Source organism: Maniola jurtina, chromosome 4 (assembly GCF_905333055.1).
Source record: "Maniola jurtina chromosome 4, ilManJurt1.1, whole genome shotgun sequence".
NCBI classification, from domain to species: Eukaryota; Metazoa; Arthropoda; class Insecta; order Lepidoptera; family Nymphalidae; genus Maniola; species Maniola jurtina.
The window spans coordinates 5,504,782-5,528,480 of record NC_060032.1 but is presented as its reverse complement, the minus strand read 5'-3'; the positions used below and the strand labels follow the sequence as shown (position 1 = coordinate 5,528,480).

The following is a 23,699-nucleotide window of genomic DNA, read 5'->3' as shown; positions in this document are numbered from 1 at the left end:
TTGTTATCTTCTCCGTATTGTGCCATATTATCATATAATAAGGTAATTTGTTGGAATACTCGTGACCATGGCCGTAGGCAGGGGGGGGGGGGGGGTAAACCCCCGCCGAGATAATAAATATATCGAAAATTTTGCGCTCGCTTCGCTCGCGCTTTTATATTAAATTAGTTGATGTCTGGAACTTCATTCCCATTGATTTGGGATTTAAAAAACCCCGCGAGTAAGGTGCGTTAAAACAAAATTTTGGTATGGATGAGCTCTTTTGCGCTCTCGCTCCTATTTCTTCTTATATTCTATCCTGCTGTCAAATTGAAAGGTAAAATTCCACTAACAAACCAGGTATTCACCCCGTCAAGTCGAGTAATAGATTTATTTCTCATGAAAATATTCGGTAAAGAGCCGGATAAAACCCCCCCTCGAAACCAATTCCCAGCTAGTGGCTACGGCTATGCTCATGACTATTTAGGTACTTTCTCATTACACGTGTTAACTGGCGAATATACTAAGTATATATTATAATATCGATAAGTTAGCGTTATAATACATACTCGTAGATATTTTTTATATAATTAGTCGTATTACAAAAATCCATCTTAACAACCAAGGTTCGAACCATAGCTATCAAAAGAGATAACATTATCAGCAATGTCAAGTTCATGTGTTGTGTCGCTGTATATTTTGTGTATCTACCGCTTGCTCAGTGCACACGTAGGTAAATAGTTTAAATGGGAGCAAATATTTCGGACAACGGTTCCGTAGAAACTTATAGGTTCCTTTAGTTTACGTTAGCTTTTCCACACTAAACGTGTTATATTCTGATTAGTTTACCAGAAATGAGAAGGTAATATTAAGTTTTTTGTGGTCTTACTTATTATTATTCAAATTTGATATTTGATTTAAAAAGAAAAGTCCTGAATCACTCGTTTACCAACGGTTATACTCATCCAACCTTAAACCCTTGAACCTAAAAAGCTGAAATTTTGCATGAAGATTATATTATTTAGAGTACCCGGCAGGAAATATTGTACATCGACTTCTAGAAAGAAATACCTAGCGGTTAGCGACATGCGGTACACTAATTGGTTAGGTATGCCTTTACAGGCATAAAGATTAAAGATGTTTCAATGCTAGTGTGCTAAAGGCGTTAGATCTGTAACTATGCCTACCCAGTTTGTCTCGGCAACGGAACTCTAAAACTTAAACATCTATTAAATAAACATAATAACGATAATGACTATTAAGAGGGGTCTCTTCGTCACTCGCTCCATACAAACGTAGTTCCAATTTCATTTGAATATTAAGCAACCAAAGTCCATGAAATTTTGCAGACATATTATAGAAACTAATATCTATGCCTGTGGTTTTCCAGATTTCTATTAAAATATTCGGTTTCAAAGGTACGCGGTCTTAAAAATTCGCATACAAATCTTTGAGCTCCTGTAATTTTGAAACTACATATTTTTACAAAAATCTAAAACACCACAGACACAGATATTAGCTTCTAGAATATGTCTGCAAAATTTCATGGACTTTGGTTGCTTAATATTCAAATGAAATTGGAACTACGATTGTATGAAGCGAGTGACGGAGAGAGCCCTCTTAAACATAATAACGATAATGATTATTAAGTATATAAATTAATTAATTACTAGATAAATAAAATATGTAGTTATGTAGGGCTTTTGGGTCGTCGTTTTCCTTTTTTCACAGACGTATAAATTGTCCATTTTGTTACTATGTTTTGGTTTTTGCTGTTCTGTTTGCATAAAATTGCACTATGTGAAAACGATTCTCGATTAGTACATATAGCTCAGGGTCCGGTGCGAGGATACAAAGATCCCGTTGAAGGGATATACAGCTTCTACAGTATACCTTATGCCAAGGTTCCGACAGGAAACGACAGGTTTAAGGTAAATATATTTTATTGTTTTTTATTCCATACCTCAAAAGGAAACAGGAACCCTTATACTACTTTTTGTTTTAAGTACTTTGTTGTTTGTCTGACTGTCTTTTCGTCTGTCGTAGAATTACGAAATTTGGCAGGTAGGTAGGTAAGGCTTATGGCACAAGTAAAGGAAAAAATCTAAAAAACCGTGAATTTGTGGCTACATTACAAAAAAGTTACTTATGTCTATTGGTTGATGATGATGATGATGATTATGATAGCACAATTAATTTTTATTCAGCATAAATATCAGAAAACTTAGCATCGCTTTATCAAGTAGTTACTACTTACCTAAGTAAAATTAATGATGTAGCAACTAAGTATTGTGTATAATTAATAACAGAAAAAAATTATGATATTTTTCTACTTTATCAGTTTTTGTTTGATTTCTTTTATTCGTGTATTTTGTGAGAATCTTTTTTGTATAAACCCTGGGGGGGTGCATAAACAGAATTTCCCGCCGCCGGCAAAACTGATTTATTTATCCTGCTCTGAATGGCGGAGGTAAAGAATCATTTTCTACTCAGTTCTTGCTAATTATTGTAAATTAATCTAGAATTAAAGGCAAAGATAAAAATTTATGTAGGTAGAATAATTGTTATAATTTTATTATTTTAGCCTCCTCTTCCTGCTCCAACATGGTCAGAGACTTTCGACGCTATAGATGAAGAAATAATATGTCCGCAAAGTGATTTGATGAGTATATTTAGATCATCAAAAGTAATTAAAGAAGAATGTCTTATTGCAAATGTTTATGTGCCTGACACAAATAAAACGAACCTGCCTGTGCTTATAATAGTTCACGGTGGAGCCTATTCAATAGGATGGGGAAATATGTTCACTCCAAAGACATTGGTAAAAAGTAAGAAAATCATTGCCGTAACTTTTAATTACAGACTTGGTCCCCAAGGCTTTCTTTGTTTGGGTACAAAAGATGTTCCTGGAAATGCTGGAATGAAAGACCAAGTAGCACTAGTTCGTTGGGTAAAGACGAATATTGCAAGTTTTGGTGGAAATCCTGAAGATATAATAATATCAGGCTTTAGTTCAGGAGCTTCTGCAGTAGATGTTTTAATACTATCTAAAATGACAGCAGGATTTTTCAAGAAGGTTATACCAGAGAGTGCAGCAGCCCTTGGCCCCTATGGTGTCCAATTAGATCCTATTGAAAATGCAAAAACATACGCTAAATTATTGAAATTCGATAACGTCGACGATATAGAAGCTTTGGAACAGTTTTACAAGACCGTTCCTCTTGATATCCTGAACTCTGTTCAAATTACACATAGGAAAGATTCTGTGACTATTATGGCACCTTGTATAGAACGAGATATAGGAGAGGAAAGATTTCTTCATGATAGCCCAATCAATATATTGAAGAGTGGCAATTTCGAAAAGCTACCTCTACTGTATGGGTTTACCGATATGGATGGAGTGTTGAAATTTCCTCAATTTTATGATTGGATCGATGAAATGAATACTAATTTTTCTGATTTTTTGCCAGCTGACTTACAATTTAAAAACCAAAATGAAAAAGAAAAAATCGCACAACAGATTAGACGTTTTTATTTTGGTCAAAAACAAATAAGCAAAAAAACAGCAAAAGAATTCATTTATTATTATACAGACGTCATGTTTGCGTGCCCAATGTTGAGATCTGCTAAACATCAAGTCGAAGCTGGACATCATCAGATATATTTATACCAGTATTCTTATGTCGAGGATAATGCACCTTTCATACCGAACACTAATATACGCGGTGCAATACACTGTGCTCAGACATTCAGTATATTGGACGGATTTTGGAATAATACTTTAATCGATGAAAAAGATGTTTCAGATGATATGATACAAAGAAAAATTTTTATGAAACCAATTTGGTTAAATTTTATGATAGAAGGGTGAGCGATAATGTTTATATGTACCTAATTCATGTTTAGTTTGTCAATAAGTATTATAACCAAAGCACTAATAGGTAACCCCATTAATCGGTGCTAATCATCCATATACTATATTATACTATTCATACTTAATATTATAAATGCGAAAGTGTGTCTGTCTGTCTGTCTGCTACCTTTTCACGGCCCAACAGTTAAACCGATTCTGACGAAATTTGGTATAGAGTTAGCTTATATTCCGGAAAATCAAACAGTTCCCGCGGGATTCCTAAAGACCCATCCGCTTTTAACCGATTTGTATGAAATTTGGTACCGAGATAGCTTGCGTCTCTGTTATTGACAAAGGCAACAACAGTTCCCACGGGATCTTTAAAACCTAAATCCACGCGGACGAAGTCGCGGGCACCCTCTAGTCATTTATAAATACGAAAGTGCGCCTTTCTATCCATCTGAACTTTTCACGGCATGTGTTTAGTCGATTTGACGAAAGGTAACAGAGATAGCTTACATCCCGGATTAGCACACACTGCTTTTGATTACGGAAAATCAAAGAATTCCCACAGAAATTTTAAAAACCTAAGTTCACATGTATGAAGCTGTGGGCATCACTTCTTGAGGTAGGTACTCTGATCTTGCATCTTGGAGATGGACATACACTATTTTTTATCCTGGAAAATCAGTGTTCCTACGGGATTTTTTTAAACCTAAATCCACGCTAACGAAGTCGCGGACTTCATCTAGTTTAATTATAAAACAAAATTACTTTGTCAAAATCTGGCTGTGCGCACTAATCTCATGCTCTCGCCAACAAACTGGCCCACCAGTTTGGCGAGCTACAAAACGTAAAATTATTTCGAATAAATAAATTAAAAAAAAATATATTATAGCGATATTCACACGGTTTTTACAAATTAATTTTGCGACCAAACTACTGTATGATGATAATACCTACCTAATATTTAGTAGGTATGTCTGTCTTCTAAAAACTGACAATAATCAAAATTATAATGATTAAAAATATCAATAGAATATGTATTTGGATATTACGCCCACTATGTGCTAAGCTGGAATTAAAATAAAGATTAACATTATTTTTAGGCAACCAACTCCAGAAGGATCCGATCTACCGATGTGGCCCCCAGTAGGAGCTGACTTGTCGCCTCATATGTCTATTAATAGGACTTTTGAATTGAAAGGATCTCCTATAAAGGAACGGTATTTATTTTGGGAAAAAATCTATGACGAATACTACCGCTACCCCATACCGCCGATGTTGCCGACCAAGTACAGGAACCTCAACGATGTCAAAACCAAGTTATGATAGTGCCAGTAATTTAAGATTGTTCTGTTTTCTAAAATCATTATATATTTGTTTATTTATTTTTACATTACTATTTATATAATTTATTACAATAAACCCAATAATAAAATTAAAATGCAAAGTTAAAAAATGAATTATTTGTTTTTGTAAATAATGTGCAATTTATGGTACGTATGTAATGCTAATATTAATTTTTATGATTCCCTAAAAAACAATGCTCTACTTACCTACTTTTGAAATAGATAATAAAATATGAATATAGGTAGTTTACATCACTTTAGGGTTCCGTAGTTCGAGTAAAAGAAGGAACCATTCTAGTTTCATTTAGTCACTGTCTGTCAGTCCGTCCGCGTTTTGTATAATATATACCTGCAACGGTTTTAAAAAGAAACAGTAAAATTCAGCACATTAAAATTAAGTATTACAATTAAAAGGATTTCTTTTAAAGGAACGAAGTCTAGTGTTGGAAGAAATGTACGACAAATATTACAGATATCCTATAGCGCCAATGATGACGGCCGCCGGTAAAGTTTAAGCACCTCGACGATAACAAAGTATCAAGTACATTTTGTTAATTAGAGAGACAGCAATAGCACAGTTTTACATTGTACATGTACATGTAAAGCTGTGGCAATAGTCATTATTATTGCTTATTTATTATTCATTCTTTCTTGAAATCTTTATCTTAAGAATCTTTTTAACCCCCGACCCAAAAAGAGGGGTGTTATAAGTTTGACGTGTGTATCTGTGTATCAGTCTGTGACATCGTAGTTCCTAAACTAATGAACCAATTTTAATTTAGTTTTTTTTGTTTGAAAGGTGGTTTGATCGAGAGTGTTCTTAGCTTATAATCCAAGAAAATCAGTTCAGCCGTTTGAAAGTTATCAGCTCTTTTCTAGTTACTATAACCTTCACTTGTCGGTGGTGTTATAAATTTTTAATTTACACTTGTTACTACCTAATTCTTTATGTGAGTATACGATATATTCAAAGTTTGAAGTAAATCTAAATATACAAAGCTGACTGACTGATCTATCAACGCACAGCTCAAACTACTGGACGGATCGGGCTGAATTTCGGTATGTTTGGAACTCGCGTGTACATAGTGTGCTAGTAAATAATAATTTGCAACGTATTTTTGTATAAAATCAATGTCTAGTGTGCCTATTATAATGTAGTTACCGTTGCGCATGAGATATCACCATGATTAATACTCACAAGCAATTTTCTAATAGTTAAGTATTAGAAAATTGCTTGTGAATATTATTTACTCATAATATAACGAGCCATTCGCTGGTTTAACTAACGATTTTGATTGTAGGGTTATTAATTTAGACGCATTTACACGACGTTATATAGCATTATTTTGATAGTGCAGGATACTTTATGGGATGGCTATTTGTTAAATGGTTGTGCGAAGTGTTAGCTGGTATTGATGATTTTGCTCATACTTTTTTGTTACATTTTTGCCGCTGCATCATGCAGCCGGACTGAGTCCCGTTTGGTGAATATAATTCAGGGACCTGTCCGTGGCTATAAGCAGCCGGATGACGATATTTACATCTTCTATAATATTCCCTATGCCACGGCACCGACTGGATCGCAGAGATTTAAGGTAGGTAGTTATGTAAAGATATCTATGTAGTTTGTTGTGTTAAATAAATGTATCAGCATCTACGAGTAGGTATGTTATTGGAATTTATGAATTCTTCTTTTTGCAATTCTTTAAACGATTTATTTTTCAAGGCTCCCTTACCACCTCCAAATTGGACGGAACCTTATGAAGCTGTGGACAAAGAAATAATATGTCCACAAGGAAACTTAATGGGATTTATTCACAAACCAAAAAGGATACAAGAGGATTGCCTTGTTGCGAGTGTGTATGCCCCCAATACGGAAGAAAAAAATATTCCAGTTGTGGTATATGTTCATGGGGGAGCATTTTTTACGGGATGGGGAGATTTCGCTGTGCCTAAAAGTTTAGTAAAAAGTAAAAAAGTGATTGCTGTTACTTTTAATTATAGACTCGGAGCGCACGGTTTCCTATGCTTAGGAACGAAAGATATACCTGGTAACGCAGGTATGAAAGATCAAGTAGCGTTGCTGCGTTGGGTTAATAAGAATATCGCAAGTTTTGGAGGTAATCCTGAGGAAATCACCATAGCTGGATTTAGTTCTGGCGCATCCTCAGTAGACCTTTTGATGCTTTCAAAAATGACTGATGGTTTGTTTAAAAGGGTCATTCCTGAAAGTGGTGCAAATATAGCTGCCTTTAGTATTCAGTCCGATCCAATAAAAAATGCTAAAGAGTACGCAATGATGCTAAACTTTGATAAGTATGACAATATTAATGCCTTACAAGATTTTTACAAAACAATTGGCTATGAGGAACTACATTCAGTTAATGTCATAAACAGAAGAGATTCAACATTTTTGTTATCTCCTTGCGTGGAACGTAATTTAGGGGAGGAAACTTTCCTTGAAGATAATCCAGTTAATATCCTGAAAAAAGGAAACTTTAAGACAGTACCAATGTTGTACGGATTTACCAACATGGAAGGGTTATTTCGCGTACCACTTTTTGAGCAATGGAAAGTTCTTATGAATGAGAAATTCTCCAATTTTTTGCCAGCCGATCTTAAATTTAATAATGACACTGAAATGGAAGAAGTTGCAGAAAAAGTGAGGCAATTTTATTTTGGGGCAAAGTATGTAGAAGATGAAACAATTTTAGGATTTGTCAATTACTTTGCGGATATCATGTTTACGTATCCTATACTAAGATCAGTGAAATTCCAAGTTGAGGCTGGTAATCATGAAATATATTTATATGAGTATTCGTATTTTGATGATACTACGCCTTATATACCTCATACAAGTATACGGGGTGCAGCTCATTGCGCTCAATCGTTTGCAATATTAGACGGTGTAGCCTCTGTTGATGAAAATCATTCAAAAAGTCTGAGAGAATTATGGCTAAATTTTATGACAACTGGGTATGTAACCAAGTTGCTTTAGTAAATTCTAATCTTAATAAAAATATAAAAAATGTTTCTACCGTTATAGACTCTGTTATAAAACCCAAACCGGTTCCAAACAATAATGCAAAGATGATTTTAGGCATTTTCTTTTGTTTATTTTTTTTTAGCGTAGTACACAGCGAGTATTCGTTAGTTAAGTATAATGTCTCTTATATAATTTTTTTTTTCAGTAAACCCGTTCCTAGTGGTACTAAACTACCCGCTTGGCCCCCAGTTCGAGCAGATTGGTCGCCCCACATGTCTCTAAACAAGACTTTTGAATTGAAGGGTTCGCTGCAGAAAGAACGAGCATTGTTCTGGGAAAACATTTACGAAAAATACTACTACAATCCCCTTACACCAGCGCCTTAACTGAAATACCCGGAAATTGTTTTTGTAATTAAATGCGCCTCTGGTTAGTGGCCTCCGAAACTTTTTTGCTATCGTGCAAAATAAATAATACTTAACTAATAAATAAAATTGGAGTGTCTGTCTGTAATTTCGAAATAATTACCTCATATTAAGCTCATATGGTTATTTGAACGATACCAACACTGAATCACACGTTTTTAAATTTTTGTCAGTCTGTCTGTCTGTCTGTTTGAAAAGGCTAATCTTCGGAACGGCTGAACCGATTTTGACGGGATTTTCACAGACAAGTAGAGGATTGACCAGGGTGTAACATAGGCTACTTTTTTAACCGACTTTCAAAAAGGGAGTTGTGTTTTTCTGCCTATGTACACCGAAATCTCCGAGATTTCTGAACCAATTTGCGTATTTTTTTTTATCAATAGAGGACCTTTGTGACATTGTTTCATAAAAAATTGGATTCCAACTCCTCAATCCTGATGCTGCAGGGGACCTCACCATCAATACTGATGGGATTTAGAAACTGTCGGTTATAAATTGATTGATATTGAAGGTATTGTACCAAGTAAAGACTTTGTCGTTGACTTCGAGGACCCAACTCCTCAAAACCCTGATGCTGTAAGGAATTGCATTCCTAAATCCTGGTGATCCCTCGTGATTTTTAAAGGATCATCCGTTTAAATGTTTTTACGTGGTACAGAAACACGTTGCATCCCCGGGACGGGCTATTACGGATAGGCTACTTTTGTCCTGGGAAATCAAAAGTTCCCACGGGATTTCAGACCCTAAATCCACGCGGGCGAAGCTGCAGGCATCAGCTAGTGTTGAATAAATGCCCAAGTAACGGAACCCTCGGTGCGCTGTCTGACTCGCACTTGGCCGGGTTTTTTTTTGAAAGCTGTCTGGTAGATGAATGGTCGTCCGGGTTCCCAAGATTTCCGTGTTGTAAATTGACCTTGAGCAGTGTGCTATTTGAGAGAACCTAAGATTAATTCTGATGACTGAAATTCAGTCTCCAGAATTATCCGTCGTTTTCATCGACAACCAATAGATATACTCATACGTCCACTGCTGGACATAGGTCTCTTAAAGGGTAGCGCATCACGGTTTGGTACTGTCTCTTTAAGGTGCCCACGCACTTGACATGAACTGCAACTAAACTGCGCATCGCGGCAGCGCCCCGCACGATATTCTCTCCAGCCGCGACGCGCGTACGTCACTGCGGTGTCGCGGTTCAGTTTGAGTGCGTGGGCACCTTTAGTGGCTCCCAGCGATTGGTCGTGACGAGTCTAAATTAGTAATCGCAAGCTCAATCTCAAATTAATTATTATTTATCGCAGTTGTTATTTTGATACCAATAGCAAATACTTATTCGTTGAAATCAATTTGAAATAGTATGATTAGATAATGACTCAAATACTGAATAGGACTTTGCTATAAAAATCGATACAAGGTGGTTTTAAATTATTTGGACTTAAATTACAGTCCAAATAATTTAAAACCACCTTGACTTAAATTACAGTCCAAATAATTTAAAACCACCTTGTATCGATTACTTTACTTATATCTATTCTATACTATAACAGTGTTAATTTTTAATATTATTCTCAGACTTATACCTTAATATAAAAATTATACAATATTAATTAATTATACATTAATATAAAAATACATATTGCATCGTTAACCGGAAACATAAGCCAAAATTACCAAGGAACCCCAAATAGGTAGCCGCCACTGTAATTGAACTGAGGATTGCGACCAAAGTCGGCGTCAGTGTCTATCAGGATGTGGTTGTACGTAGTTGCATGTTACTCGTTTGCTGTAGTCAGCTATACAGTGAGTGAGCAGACAGAGTCACGGGTAGTGCGTATAGATTCAGGCCCCGTACGAGGTTATAAGGATCCTAATGAAGACATATTCGTATACTACGGCATTCCTTATGCAAAGGCACCCAGTGGACCCGATAGGTTCAAGGTAACATTACAGAATATTTATGTAATAATGTTAGAATAACCGTACCTATATTTTTTTTCCTATGTTACATTATAATATAATAATTTATGCTACACGTGTGGCATGATGAAAATTACACTTCAGGCACCATAATATGATGTCCCGGCCACATTAACGGCCATCAACGCGTTGTTCAACGGCGTTTCCCATTAACCACAGATGTAGCCGTGAGCAACGCGCTAATTTGATCAACGGCATTCACAATGTACAGGAGCAGACATGAAGTGGAGTAATGATAATGTCATCTTATTTCTGGATTTTTCTGTGCATTTGTATAGTCAACCATCTTCTCTTTCTTTGTATTCTTTTTTCTTCCTTCGGTAATGATAGATACATCCATATAATAAAAATTGATACTCATTAAATACAGTGTATTGTCAAATGTCCTTATTTTAAGATGGATGTTGACGCCAGTCAACATCCATCTTAAAATAAGGACATTTTAATGCATTGTAAATGGCATTTGACGTTGACCGTTAGTGTGGCCACTGAATTCAACGCGTTGTTTACCGGTAGAAATTATCGCGTCGCTTAAGGCGTTGTTGGGCGTTGACGATAACCTTAGTGTAGCCGAAGCATTAGGATTGGTAATAAAATAAGTTCTTACTATATTATGTGGTTAGTATAATGGACAGGACCACAGATTTAGGAAAGACTGGACCAATGCATATTCATCCAAACTTGGTCACTAATGCCCAGCGTGGGTTTCAAATTGCAATGCGACTCCCGCGCCACCCATTGTACTTTGAAGATACTTTGTCAGAAACCTTATCTCAAGTTCTAACGACGACTGAAGAAAGTTTCAACTTTCAACGCAATCGGATGAACGATGCGCAAAAGCATCCATACCTAGGTAATTAACAGTCAAACACATATTAGTTTTTCTAGAATATAACAGGCTTGACCATGACTGTGATGTGATGATTATACTTACCTACACAAAACCGGTTAGCTACGTAAATTAATCTATGTTAATATTATGTTGAATTAACAATTTACTTACTGCTTGTGTGTACCTAACATTTATTTTGAGGAAAACTAATTCATTCTTAGGGTCCCGTACCCGTAGGATGCAAACGCGCGGAATTAGGGTTGCCACCTGCCACTTCTTGATTTACGGGTTACCAGCATCAAAAATAAGGGTTTTAGTTTTTTCGGGAGACAGTGTTTTACAAGGACATTTTCAGGGTTCCGTACTTCAAAAAAATTTTCAAAAGAAAAATAAAACCGACTTCAAAAACGACAAACACTAAAAAGTAAAAAATAACTTTTGTTTAGCTACACGTGTAATGTACCTAGGTATGAAGTCGAGCGAGCATATTAAAACAAAATTAGAAATCCAAGAGTGAAGCTCGCCCGACTTCATACCTAGGTACATTACACGTGTAGCTAAACAAAAGTTATTTTTTACTTTTTAGTGTTTGTCGTTTTTGAAGTCGGTTTTATTTTTCTTTTGAAAATTTTTTATTTCACAATTTTTAGTGGCCCCACTGTACTATAATATGCTGTGCCCAGTTAAAACCCTACTGTTTACTAAGCTATTACACTGATCGCGAGCAATTTGCTCCTATCCATTGAGGAGTTCTGTTCTCCATCTCCGAAGATATTCATCAGATCTTCACCAAATTTATATGGGACCACCTGCACAGTATACCCTTTCAAACAAAAAAAAAATTTTCCAAATCGGTCTAGGGGTTTTTGAGTAATCGGGGAACATACATAAAAAATATAAAAAAAAAATAAAAAAAATAAAAAAAAAAAAAAAGATTCCGACGAATTGAGAACCTCCTCCTTTTTTGGAAGTCGGTTAAAAGAAAAACGGGACCTTTATAGAATCACTTTGTTGTCTGTTCATCTGTCGGGTCTGTCAAGCAAACCTATGAGGTACTTCCCGTTGCCCTGGAATCAAGAAAGTTGGCAGGTAGGTAGATCTTACAGCATGGAAAAAATCCGAAAATCGTGAATTTGTCGTCATATGATACAAAAAATATATTAAAATAAACAAATTATCAACAAACCGGCCAAGTGCGAGTCGGATTCGCGCACCGAGAATTCCGTAGTCGGGTATTTTTTCCGACATTTTGCACGATAAATCAAAAACTATTTATTATACATAAAAATAAATAAAAATCTGTTTTAGAATGTTCATACCTGTAAGCCCTTTCATATTATTCCCCACTTGGTATAGTTATCTTATTTTAAAAATTGAAACACATTTGTAATCAAAATTACCAAGGAACCCCAAAATAGATAGCCGCCACTGTAATTCAATTGAGCATTGCGACCACGGTCGGCGTCAGTAGCTATCAGGATGTGGTTGTACGTAGTTGCATGTTATTTGTTTGCTGTAGTCAGCTATACAGTGAGTGAGCAGACAGAGTCACGGGTAGTGCGTATAGATTCAGGCCCCGTACGAGGTTATAAGGATCCTAATGAAGACATATTCGTATACTACGGCATTCCTTATGCAAAGGCACCCAGTGGACCCGATAGGTTCAAGGTAACATTACAGAATATTTATGTAATAATGTTAGAATAACCGTACCTATATATTTTTTTCCTATGTTACATTATAATATAATAATTTATGCTACACGTGTGGCATGATGAAAATTACACTTCAGGCACCATAATATGATGTCCCGGCCACATTAACGGCCATCAACGCGTTGTTCAACGGCGTTTCCCATTAACCACAGATGTAGCCGTGAGCAACGCGCTAATTTGATCAACGGCATTCACAATGTACAGGAGCAGACATGAAGTGGAGTAATGATAATGTCATCTTATTTCTGGATTTTTCTGTGCATTTGTATAGTCAACCATCTTCTCTTTCTTTGTATTCTTTTTCTTCCTTCGGTAATGATAGATACATCCATATAATAAAAATTGACACTCATTAAATACAGTGTACTGGCGTCAACATCCATCTTAAAATAAGGACATTTTAACGCCAATGTAAACGGCATTGTAAATGGCATTTGACGTTGACCGTTAGTGTGGCCACTGAATTCAACGCGTTGTTTACCGGTGGAAATTATCGCGTTGTTGGGCATTGACGATAACCTTAATGTAGCCGAAGCATTAGGATGGGTAATAAAATAAGTTCTTACTATATTAAGTGGTTAGTATAATGGACAGGACCAGTGCATATTCATCCAAACTTGGTCACTAATGCCCAGCGTGGGTTCCAAATTGCAATGCGACTCGTACTTTCAAGATACTTTGTCAGAAACCTTATCTCAAGTTCGAACAACAACTGTACAAAGTTTCAACTTTCAACTCAATCGGATTCGAACGATGCGCAAAAGCAACTATACCTAGGTAACTAACAGTCAAGCAGATATTAGTTTCTAGAATATAACAGGCTTGACTGTGATGTGATGATTATACTTACCTACACAAAACCGGTTAGTTACGTAAGTTAATTCTATGTTAATATTATGTTGAATTAACAACTTACTGCTTGTGTGTACATTTATTTTGAGGAAAACTAATTCATTCTTAGGGTCCCGTACCCGAAGGATGCAAACGCGTGTTCCCACCTGCCACTTCTTGATTTGCGGGTTACCAGCATCAAAAATAAGGGTTTTAGTTTTTTTTCGGGAAACAGTGTTTTACAAGGACATTTTTAGGGTTCCGTAAATCCGAAAATCGTAAATTTGTCGTTATATCATAGAAAAAAAATTAAAAATAAACAAATTATCAAAAAACCGGCCGGAAACTCGGCCGAGACGTCTTGCTGTACGATGGTAAAAAGGTGAAGGGGCGACAAGATCGAAAAGCTCCTGAGTACACTCTCCAAAATATACCCTATTTAAAACACGGATAATCCGGCGGTGATCAAGACAAATGTTTCGTCAGTAGAAGAGAATCTTCACTTATGAGTCTCCTAGCTCTACTCCTAGTTCGACTATTGAGTTGTTGTGTAAACTGACTGATATTTATCATAATAATTAAGTATCAAGTATGGCATCGAGTCATAAACATAATATTTTATTTTTATTATATAGGTTATCAATGTATATATCGCTGTAGGCGATTAGGCATTACGTAACGTCGACAATATTATTACCTATTTATTGAAATTTCAAAGGTGGGTTTAGTGTATAGGTACGCTCCATGATTATTTTATAATTTTATAATAATATCATATGTATTTGAAATATTTTTAGGCACCTCTACCGCCGCCAAAATGGGTTGAGCCATTAGATGCCGTGGACACAGGAATAGTGTGCCCACAATCCGATCATTTTAATTTAATGCAGAACAAGAAGAACATGCAAGAAGATTGTCTTATAGCAAATGTATATGTACCAAACACCAAAAAAACTAGTCTCCCCGTAATAGTCTATGTTCATGGTGGTGCATTTATAATGGGATTTGGAGATCTCGTTACTCCTAAAAAAATTGTTAGTGGCCAAGAAATTATTGTTGTAAACTTTAATTATCGACTCGGAGCACATGGTTTTCTCTGCTTAGGCACACCAGATATCCCTGGCAATGCTGCGATGAAAGACCAAGTAGCATTACTTAGGTGGGTAAAGAAAAATATTGCAAATTTTGGTGGCAATCCTGACGATGTAACGATAGCAGGCTACAGTGCTGGGTCTGTCTCGGTAGATTTATTGATGTTATCAAAGTCAGCTAAGGGTTTATTTACAAAAGTTATACCCGAGAGTGGTGCAAACTTGTCACCTTTCAGCATTCAAATTGATCCTATAAAAAATGCCAAGGAATATGGAAAATTATTAAAATTTGATGTTGACGATCTCCAGGCATTAGAAATTTTTTACAAAAGTGCTCCTTATGAACTTTTACAATCAGGAAACGTAACGTTTCAAGCTGACTCGAATATTTTTACGACACCTTGTGTGGAGCGAGAGCATGGCGCAGAAAGGTTTCTGGAGGATAGCCCTTTTAATATACTAAAAAGTGGTGATTTCGATAAACTTCCCGTGTTATACGGCTTTGCTAACATGGAGGGAACAATTCATGTTCGTATTTTTGATCAAATGAAAGATCTTATGAATAAAAACTTTGCTGAATATATGAGTTTACAGATACTTGATTTACAATTTAAGAATGATGAAGAGAAAGTCACTGTCGCGGAAAAAATAAAACAGTTCTATTTTAAAGATAAACCCATCGATGAGAAAAATATTTTGGCATATGTTGATTTTGTATCAGATATACTTTTTGGGTGCCCAACACTGAGATCTGTTGATCTTCAATTGAAAGCTGGCAATAATAATATTTACTTTTATGAGTATTCTTTCGTCGACAATAACACACCTTTAATACCACATACGGAAGTGCGTGGAGCAGGACATTGTTTTCAAACAATGGCAGTTTTAGACGGAGCTGAATTCAATGTAACAGATGAAAGTGGCATATCCGAAGATTTAAAAGAAATGAAGAGCCTGATGAGGGAGCTCTGGTCAAATTTTGCTAAATATGGGTATGAATATTTTGTTTCCAAAATTTATATCATCTATATATTACACAAGATCATTCCTGCAGTTTTGTCCACGTCGATTAAGGTTTTTTTTTAAATCCTGTGGGAACTTTTTGTTTCCGGAATAAAAAGTTGCCTATGTCAATTTCTAGGACATAAGCAACCTCTCTACGAAATTTCATATAAATCGGTTAAATGGATGGATCTTTGAGTATCTGGGAACCGTGGGAACTATTTGATTTTCCGGGATAAAAATTAGCTGTCTGTCCCTGGGATGTAAGCTAAACATCAAAATCTGTTAAGTGGCCCGTGAAAAGCTAACAGATAGACAGACAGATACATATTCGCGTTTATAATATAATATGGATACTAATATGTCACCTATAAACCTCTACCTTAAAAATAAAGCTCCCAACGCATTTGAGCTGGGCTACGCAACGCGGCGCGGCAAAGTGTATACAGTTTTCCATTACGGGTCTGCCAGCGAAATTCAAATTTAATTTGGTTTTTTGCAATTTGTTAACAAATACGACAAAGTAGGCTTATGGAATTCTTATTACGCCAATGGCAGTATCATCTGCACAGGTTTATATGAAAATGAAACTTGAAAGTGTCCAGTTTAAGAAATTAGTCAAACCAATCGACTAATTTGTGAGTAACTCACGTGAAACTCATTCTTCTGATTGCCATCTCCTATCGGAGGTTGGCAATCATTAAAACTAACTGGATTTTGTTCACCGCTGTTCTAAACAGTGACCTTGTACTCATATTGAACTTGTTCTTATGCCAAGAAGTTCGTCTATAGCCAGGTCTACGTTTGCCTTTTATCTTGCCCTGTATTACGAGTATATAGCTGTAGCAGGTCATATTTTGAGTTGTGCACAGATATTCGAGCTTTCTCATTTGCACACATTTGAGTAACTCAGTGGACTTTTCCATTCTCTGCAACACGGTGGTATTGCGAACACGATCTCTCCACGCAACATTCGCCTGTATACCCAAATCTCGAACGCTTCCAGTCTGTTGCTCATCGCTTGCGTTAACGTCCAGGCTTCTACCCCGTACAATAAAACTGAGAAAACACAGCCGCGTCGCGCAGCTCAGCACAAATGTTTTTGGACCTTCAGAGTAACCTTTATAACATTTTCAGTCGCCCTGAAAGCGTTGGAGTTCCAGTCTGGCCACCCGTTGGAGATCATATGTCACCGTATATGGACCTCAAAAAAAACCCACAACTTGGAAAACATTTGTTGAAAGAACGATGTTCTTTTTGGGACGAAATATATGCGAAACATTACAACAATCCTGTACCGCCTTTCATATTATCTCCGTCGCAGAAACATAATGAACTTTAATATTTGTATTTATAAATAATCAAATATCCGCCGTTTGGAAATTGCTTGCAGAATTTATTCACTAAATAAAATGTTACGCCTAGCTTATGTATCTACAAATGTGTACAAGTGGTAACTACTGAATAATAAATTATTGTAATGGTAGTTGTATTATTTATTATTTATAGTAAGCAATTAAAATTACGATTCTAATAGATAATATGCCTCAGAGACAGTTATAAAATTAAGTGTTACAAATTACAAAAACTTTAGTAAGCCTGTTTATCCTATACAATGTATCAGTAAGTATAATGTAAACAGCGCCTACGGTTTTTGTGATAACCCTGTTTAACTACTTTTAGGCACCGCTGCCATCGCCAATATGGTCGGAGACTTTGGAAGCTGTAGATACGAAGATTATATGTCCACAAGTGCCAGTGTCTATACCCGGGTTAGATTCAACTACAAAAGTCATGCAAGAAGATTGCTTAATCGCTAATGTTTTTGTACCCAATACTGACGAAAACAATCTTCCCGTTGTTGTTTATGTACATGGCGGAGGGTTTATTATTGGCTACGGAAATTCTATAAAACCGAAGAAATTAGCTACTACCAAAAAGATAATTGTAGTCACATTTAACTATCGACTTGCAGCGCACGGTTTTCTATGCTTAGGTACAGAAGAAGTTCCCGGTAACGCCGGAATTAAAGATCAAGTGGCACTTTTACGCTGGGTAAAGAAAAATATCGCAAGTTTTGGAGGAAACTCTGACGATGTCACAATATCTGGCAACAGTGCTGGCTCGACCTCGGTAGATCTGTTGATGATATCAAAAATGGCAAAAGGTTTGTTTTCAAAAGTTATACCTGAGAGTGGTGCCAACCTTTCTCCTTACAGTGTCCAAGTAGATCCCATACAGAACGCTAAAGAATATGCCAAATTATTGCAATATGATGGTGAAGATGATATTCATAATTTACAAGACTTTTATAAAAGTATTTCGTATGAACTACTACAATCAGGGAACGTTGTTCATAGAACTGATTCCGACTTTCTAATGACACCTTGTGTGGAGCGAGATATCGGGGAAGAGAGATTCCTAGAAGATAGCCCTGTTAATATTTTAAAGAGAGGAGATTTTGATAAACTTCCTATGCTATACGGTTTCACAAATATGGAAGGACTGATGCGGATCGATGTATTCGATTCGTGGAAAAATAAAATGAATACAAAATTTTCTGATTTCTTACCTCCTGATTTACAATTCAAGTCTGAAAAACAGAAGGAAGCAGTGGCTGATAAAATTAAAATGTTTTATTTTGGTGATGAAGATGTTAGCGATGAAACTGTATTAGATTATGTTAACTATTTCACTGATGTTTTGTTCGCTTGTCCAACTTTAAGATCTATAAGCCTGCAGATTAGAGCAGGGAATAATCAAATATATTTATACGAGTACTCTTACGTGGATGATAGTACACCAGTAGTCCCTTATACAAATGTACGTGGAGCAAGTCATATTGCACAGACAATTTCGTTATTAGATGGAGTTAATTTAATATCATCATTGGATGAAAGAAATATTTCCGACGACTTACGAACAATGAAATATATAATGAGAGATCTGTGGGGAAATTTTATAGCTACAGGGTAAGTTATCATTTGCACACCAGCATCCATTTCTTTGCGCGCTTTTAAGAAGTAAAGCTTTTATTTATAAATATCATATTTTTCACTGGCGTAGGTTCTTAAGTCAGGATGTTGGTTTACAGCCAGGTCTACATTTGCCTTTTATCTTGCCCTGTATTATAAGCTGCAGCAGGTCATATTTTGAGTTGCGTATTATATGGCCCAGATATTCGAGCTTTCTCCTTTGCACACATTTCAGTAACTCAATGGATTTTTCCATTCTCTGCAACACGGTGGTATTGCGAACACGATCTTTCCATGAGATTCGCAACATTCGCCTGTATGTACCCACATCTCGAACGCTTCCAGTTTATTGCTCATTGCTTGCGTTAACGTCCAGGCTTCTACCCCGTACAATAAAACTGAGAAAACATATCCGCGTCGCGCAGCTCAGCGCAAATGCTTTTGGACCTTAAGAGTAACCTTTGTAACATTTTCAGTCGCCCTGAAAGCGTTGGAGTGCCAGTCTGGCCACCCGTTGGAGATCATATGTCACCGTATATGGACCTCAAAAAAAACCCACAACTTGGAAAACATTTGTTGAAAGAACGATGTTCTCTTTGGAACGAAATATATGAGAACCATTACAACAATCCTGTACCGCCTTTCATATTATCTCCGTCGCAGAAACATAATGAACTTTAATATTTGTATTTATAAATAATCAAATATCCGCCGTTTGGGAATTGCTTGCAGAATTTATTTACTAAATAAAATGTTACGTCTAGCTTATGTATCTACAAATTTGTACAAGTGGTAACCACTGAATAATAAATTATTGTAATGGTAGTTGTATTATTCATAGTTAGCAACCAACTTAAACTAAATTATAATAGATAATATACCTCAGAGACAGTTACAAAATTAACTGTTACAAATTACAAATACCTTAGGCCCGGCTTAAGCAGTTGCTAAGCCTTTTAATTCTATATAATGTATCAGAAAGTAAAACGTAAACAGCGCCTACGGTTTTTGTAATAACCCCGTTTAACTACTTTTAGGCACCGCTGCCTTCGCCAATATGGTTGGAGACTTTGGAAGCTGTAGATACGAAGATTATATGTCCACAAATGCCAGTGTCTATATTCGGGTTAGATACAACTACAAAAGTCATGCAAGAAGATTGCTTAATCGCTAATGTTTTCGTACCCAATACTGACGAAAACAATCTTCCCGTTGTTGTTTATATACATGGCGGGGGATTTATTATTGGCTACGGAAATTTTATGATGCCGAAGAAATTGGCTACTACCAAAAAGATAATTGTAGTCACATTTAACTATCGGCTTGCAGCGCATGGTTTTCTATGCTTGGGTACAAAAGAAGTTCCCGGTAACGCCGGAATTAAAGATCAAGTGGCACTTTTACGCTGGGTAAAGAAAAATATCGCAAGTTTTGGAGGAAACTCTGACGATGTCACAATATCTGGCAACAGTGCTGGCTCGACCTCGGTAGATCTGTTGATGATATCAAAAATGGCAAAAGGTTTGTTTTCAAAAGTTATACCTGAGAGTGGTGCCAACCTTTCTCCTTTCAGTGTCCAAGTAGATCCCATACGGTATGCTAAGGAATATGCCAAATTATTGCAGTATGATGGCGATATGGATATTTATAATTTACAAGACTTTTATACAACTATTTCGTATGAACTACTACAATCAGGGAACGTTACTCATAGAACTGATTCCGACTTTCTAATGACACCTTGTGTGGAGCGAGATATCGGGGAAGAGAGGTTCCTAGAAGATAGCCCTGTTAATATTTTAAAGAGAGGAGATTTTGATAAACTTCCTATGCTATATGGTTACACAAATATGGAAGGACTGATGCGGATTGATATATTCGATTCGTGGAAAAATAAAATGAATACAAAATTTTCTGATTTCTTACCTCCTGATTTACAATTCAAGTCTGAAAAAGAGAAGGAAGCAGTGGCTGAAAAAATTAAAATGTTTTATTTTGGTGATAGAGATGTTAGCGATGAAACTGTATTAGATTATGTTAACTATTTCACTGATGTTTTGTTCGCTTGTCCAACGTTAAGATCTATAAGCCTGCAGATTAGAGCAGGGAATAATCAAATATATTTATACGAGTACTCTTACGTGGATGATAGTACACCAGTAGTCCCATATACAAATGTACGTGGAGCAAGTCATATTGCACAGACAATGTCGGTATTAGATGGAGTTAATTTGGTATCATCAAAGGATGAAAGAAATATTTCCGACGACTTCCGAACAATGAAATATATAATGAGAGATCTGTGGGGAAATTTTATAGCTACAGGGTAAGTTATCACTTGCACACCAGCATCCTTTTCTTTGTGTGCTTTTAAGAAGTAAAGCTCTTGTTTTAAAGTATTAAATGCAATAATATATAATGTTGAAATGTTTGAAATATTATGTACAGTATAATATATTTTATACGGCATAAGATAAGTTTTATTGTATTATTTTAAATATAAAGTACCTATTTTAAATGATGAAGTATATGAATGAATCACTCGTTGCCAAGAGTGTATGTCCCTGTATTTCATCCTTTGTATGTTTTCATTACAGAAAACCTGAAAGTTCCCAAGTGCCAGCATGGCCACCTGTGGGCGAGCATTGGTCGCCCCATATGGCCTTAAAAAAGAATCCAGAACTTCTAGGAGCTCTGTCTAAAGAGCGATGTTTATTTTGGAATAGAATCTTTGACAAATACTACCGGGCTCCTCTACCGCCACCGCCACCTTCAACAAGACGTAATGAACTGTAGTCTTTATAAAAAGGGTTGTATATTAATTTAAGGTGGTGGCAAATTATTGTGATTCGGGTGCTTCAAACTTACTAAAAATCCAAAAGTGTGATTGTGGGTATCTTTTAAATTATATCTGGTATTATTTATTAGGCAGCTGAATGTTACGACATGTGTATTTATATGATCGTTTTATTTTTGCCAAACGATCATCTATTTTAATGACTGATTCTCATTTTCAATGATAGATCTTCGTTCTTAGAGATTTATTTAGGGTTCCGTACCTCAAGAGGAAAAAAGGAACACTTATAGGATCACTTTGTTGTCTGTCCGTCCGTCCGTCCGTCCGTCCGTCGTGTCTCTCAAGAAAACCTACAGGGTACTTCCCGTTGACCGGTTTTTTTAGGTTATCTTAGGTATAGTAACCCAATAGAACGTAAGTAACTATTTATGTTCTAATCTAATCCAACCAAAGATTTTCAACGGACAAGTGATTTTAAGTTAGGTTCTATAATTAACTCAATAGAACCTTAGTGACCAGCCTGCGGCCGGGCACACGCATGCAAGAAAAGGTCTCTATAAATTTAATATTATAGTGGTTCTATTTATACTAACTGGTTATATATTAAGCAATGTGGAGGGAGGTGGAGGGAGGTGGAGAGGGGTGGAGGCAGATGATGGGGGAGGTTGGAGACAGGTGGAGGGAGGAAGATTGATGATAATAATATTTAAAATAGGCTACACCAGAAGACTCGCTCCGTCGCCTCTTCATTCAGCTTACTTACTCGACCTTTTTTGGTTTCATTTTTGGAGGTTCCGTAACCCGTACCTCAAAAGAAAAAAGGGATCACTTTGTTGTCTGTCTGTCTCTCGGTCAAGAAAGCTATAAGGAACTTCCCGTTGAGGTAGAATCATTAAATTTGGCAGATAGGTAGTTCTTGTAGCCCAAGTAAAGGGAAAAATCTGAAAACTCTGAACTTGTGGTTCCATCACAAAAAAAAACAAAGGTATGTGTTTCCGCAATAATTAGGTTTTTGAATCACATCATGATGGCGCTTGCAACATTTACTTGCAAACTTTTACTATACTGGTTTGAGATTTCTTGTACGATATTGCGGAAACCTTCGTGTGCGACTCGCACTTGACCGGGTTTTATTCATTGACCGGCTTTATAAATATATATATATATGCTAAGACAACGCAATCATCCTTGGAACAGGACACCATTAGCTTCGCATGTCTGGACTACGTTGACGCTGCCAGCGACGAAGACCTGCTGGAACTGTTGGGAGGAGCCCGAACAGCTGCCCTCTTCACAGCGTGCCTTGCGTGGCACAGCCTCGCAGTCTCCCGCGTCACGTACAGCAGCCCGTGAATAAGGACCCCTAACGGGTTTGAAACTAGTCGGGCATACTCCAACTGTGAGTTAAGTCATCATTCACATATTATTATTATAAATATATCTCAAAGTTATCTTTGAAAATGTAAAAGCGCAGACTTCAATAATTACGTACAGTACCTAGTCTCTGAACTTCTGAAATCTTCTTCGTTCCGGGAGTTAACTCGCCTAATTGTAGTGTTTGCAATATACCAGAAGATGTTGTCCATATTTCAATGGAGTGTGCCCGAAATGAGGAACATAGAAGAAGACTTTTTAGATATACTCGTACCGCCACCAATTCTGTCGGCGTTATTAATACTGCGTTGGCCTACCCGCTCTCGGCGGAGGCCACGCAATTGTTACGGTTGGTTAGGACTGGCATCGAGAAAAGACAACAATAACTTCTGTTTTTTTTCTCGATGCCAATCCTATTACTTCTTAACCCCCGACCCAAAAAGAGGGGTGTTATAAGTTTGACTTGTGTATCTGTGTATCTGTCTGTGCATCGTAGCTCCTAAAATAATGAAC

The 23,699-nt window shown here is 36.5% G+C and overlaps 3 protein-coding genes and 1 long non-coding RNA gene across 10 annotated transcripts; 3 read left to right on the top strand and 1 right to left on the bottom strand.

The window, feature by feature from the left end:
* The first annotated feature begins 1,711 nt into the window (after positions 1 to 1,711).
* On the top strand, positions 1,712 to 5,183 carry LOC123864781 (juvenile hormone esterase-like). Its single transcript, XM_045905458.1, has 3 exons — positions 1,712 to 1,910; positions 2,564 to 3,846; positions 4,942 to 5,183. Exons 1-3 carry the CDS (start codon positions 1,737 to 1,739, stop codon positions 5,162 to 5,164), a joined length of 1,680 nt encoding a protein of 559 aa, XP_045761414.1. The 5' UTR covers positions 1,712 to 1,736; the 3' UTR covers positions 5,165 to 5,183.
* LOC123864837 lies at positions 4,281 to 13,650 on the bottom strand. The gene is made up of 3 exons (XR_006795847.1): positions 13,484 to 13,650; positions 9,966 to 9,972; positions 4,281 to 4,292 (listed from the first exon to the last, which is right to left on the bottom strand). It is a non-coding gene; the product is annotated as an uncharacterized LOC123864837 (long non-coding RNA).
* On the top strand, positions 6,419 to 8,674 carry LOC123864784 (cholinesterase 1-like). Its single transcript, XM_045905462.1, has 3 exons — positions 6,419 to 6,779; positions 6,911 to 8,160; positions 8,376 to 8,674. Exons 1-3 carry the CDS (start codon positions 6,600 to 6,602, stop codon positions 8,554 to 8,556), a joined length of 1,611 nt encoding a protein of 536 aa, XP_045761418.1. The 5' UTR covers positions 6,419 to 6,599; the 3' UTR covers positions 8,557 to 8,674.
* Positions 10,236 to 23,200, top strand: LOC123864780 (para-nitrobenzyl esterase-like). 7 transcript variants are annotated; one of them, XM_045905457.1, is made up of 4 exons: positions 12,799 to 13,069; positions 20,053 to 21,341; positions 21,613 to 21,797; positions 23,010 to 23,200. In XM_045905457.1, the coding sequence occupies exons 1-4, from the start codon at positions 12,881 to 12,883 to the stop codon at positions 23,018 to 23,020; spliced, it is 1,674 nt and encodes a 557-aa protein (XP_045761413.1). In that variant the 5' UTR covers positions 12,799 to 12,880; the 3' UTR covers positions 23,021 to 23,200. The 7 variants fall into 7 exon arrangements, with proteins under 7 accessions (XP_045761410.1, XP_045761413.1, XP_045761412.1 ...); XM_045905454.1 differs by lacking the exons at positions 12,799 to 13,069; positions 20,053 to 21,341; positions 21,613 to 21,797; positions 23,010 to 23,200 and adding exons at positions 10,236 to 10,530; positions 14,745 to 16,030; positions 17,178 to 17,484; XM_045905456.1 differs by lacking the exons at positions 20,053 to 21,341; positions 23,010 to 23,200 and adding an exon at positions 17,724 to 19,012 and having other exon boundaries at positions 21,613 to 21,940.
* The last annotated feature ends 499 nt before the right edge of the window (positions 23,201 to 23,699 follow it).

Coding starts and splice junctions, on each gene's coding strand:
- LOC123864784 (XM_045905462.1), top strand. CDS start 6,600: ATGATTTTGCTCATACTTTTTTGTTACATTTTTGCCGCTGCATCATGC. Junction 6,780..6,910: donor CTGGATCGCAGAGATTTAAG/GTAGGTAGTTAT, acceptor TTATTTTTCAAG/GCTCCCTTACCACCTCCAAA. Junction 8,161..8,375: donor CTAAATTTTATGACAACTGG/GTATGTAACCAA, acceptor TTTTTTTTTCAG/TAAACCCGTTCCTAGTGGTA.
- LOC123864781 (XM_045905458.1), top strand. CDS start 1,737: ATGTTTTGGTTTTTGCTGTTCTGTTTGCATAAAATTGCACTATGTGAA. Junction 1,911..2,563: donor CAGGAAACGACAGGTTTAAG/GTAAATATATTT, acceptor TTATTATTTTAG/CCTCCTCTTCCTGCTCCAAC. Junction 3,847..4,941: donor TTAAATTTTATGATAGAAGG/GTGAGCGATAAT, acceptor CATTATTTTTAG/GCAACCAACTCCAGAAGGAT.
- LOC123864780 (XM_045905451.1), top strand. CDS start 12,881: ATGTGGTTGTACGTAGTTGCATGTTATTTGTTTGCTGTAGTCAGCTAT. Junction 13,070..17,723: donor GTGGACCCGATAGGTTCAAG/GTAACATTACAG, acceptor AACTACTTTTAG/GCACCGCTGCCATCGCCAAT. Junction 19,013..19,491: donor GGAAATTTTATAGCTACAGG/GTAAGTTATCAT, acceptor TAACATTTTCAG/TCGCCCTGAAAGCGTTGGAG.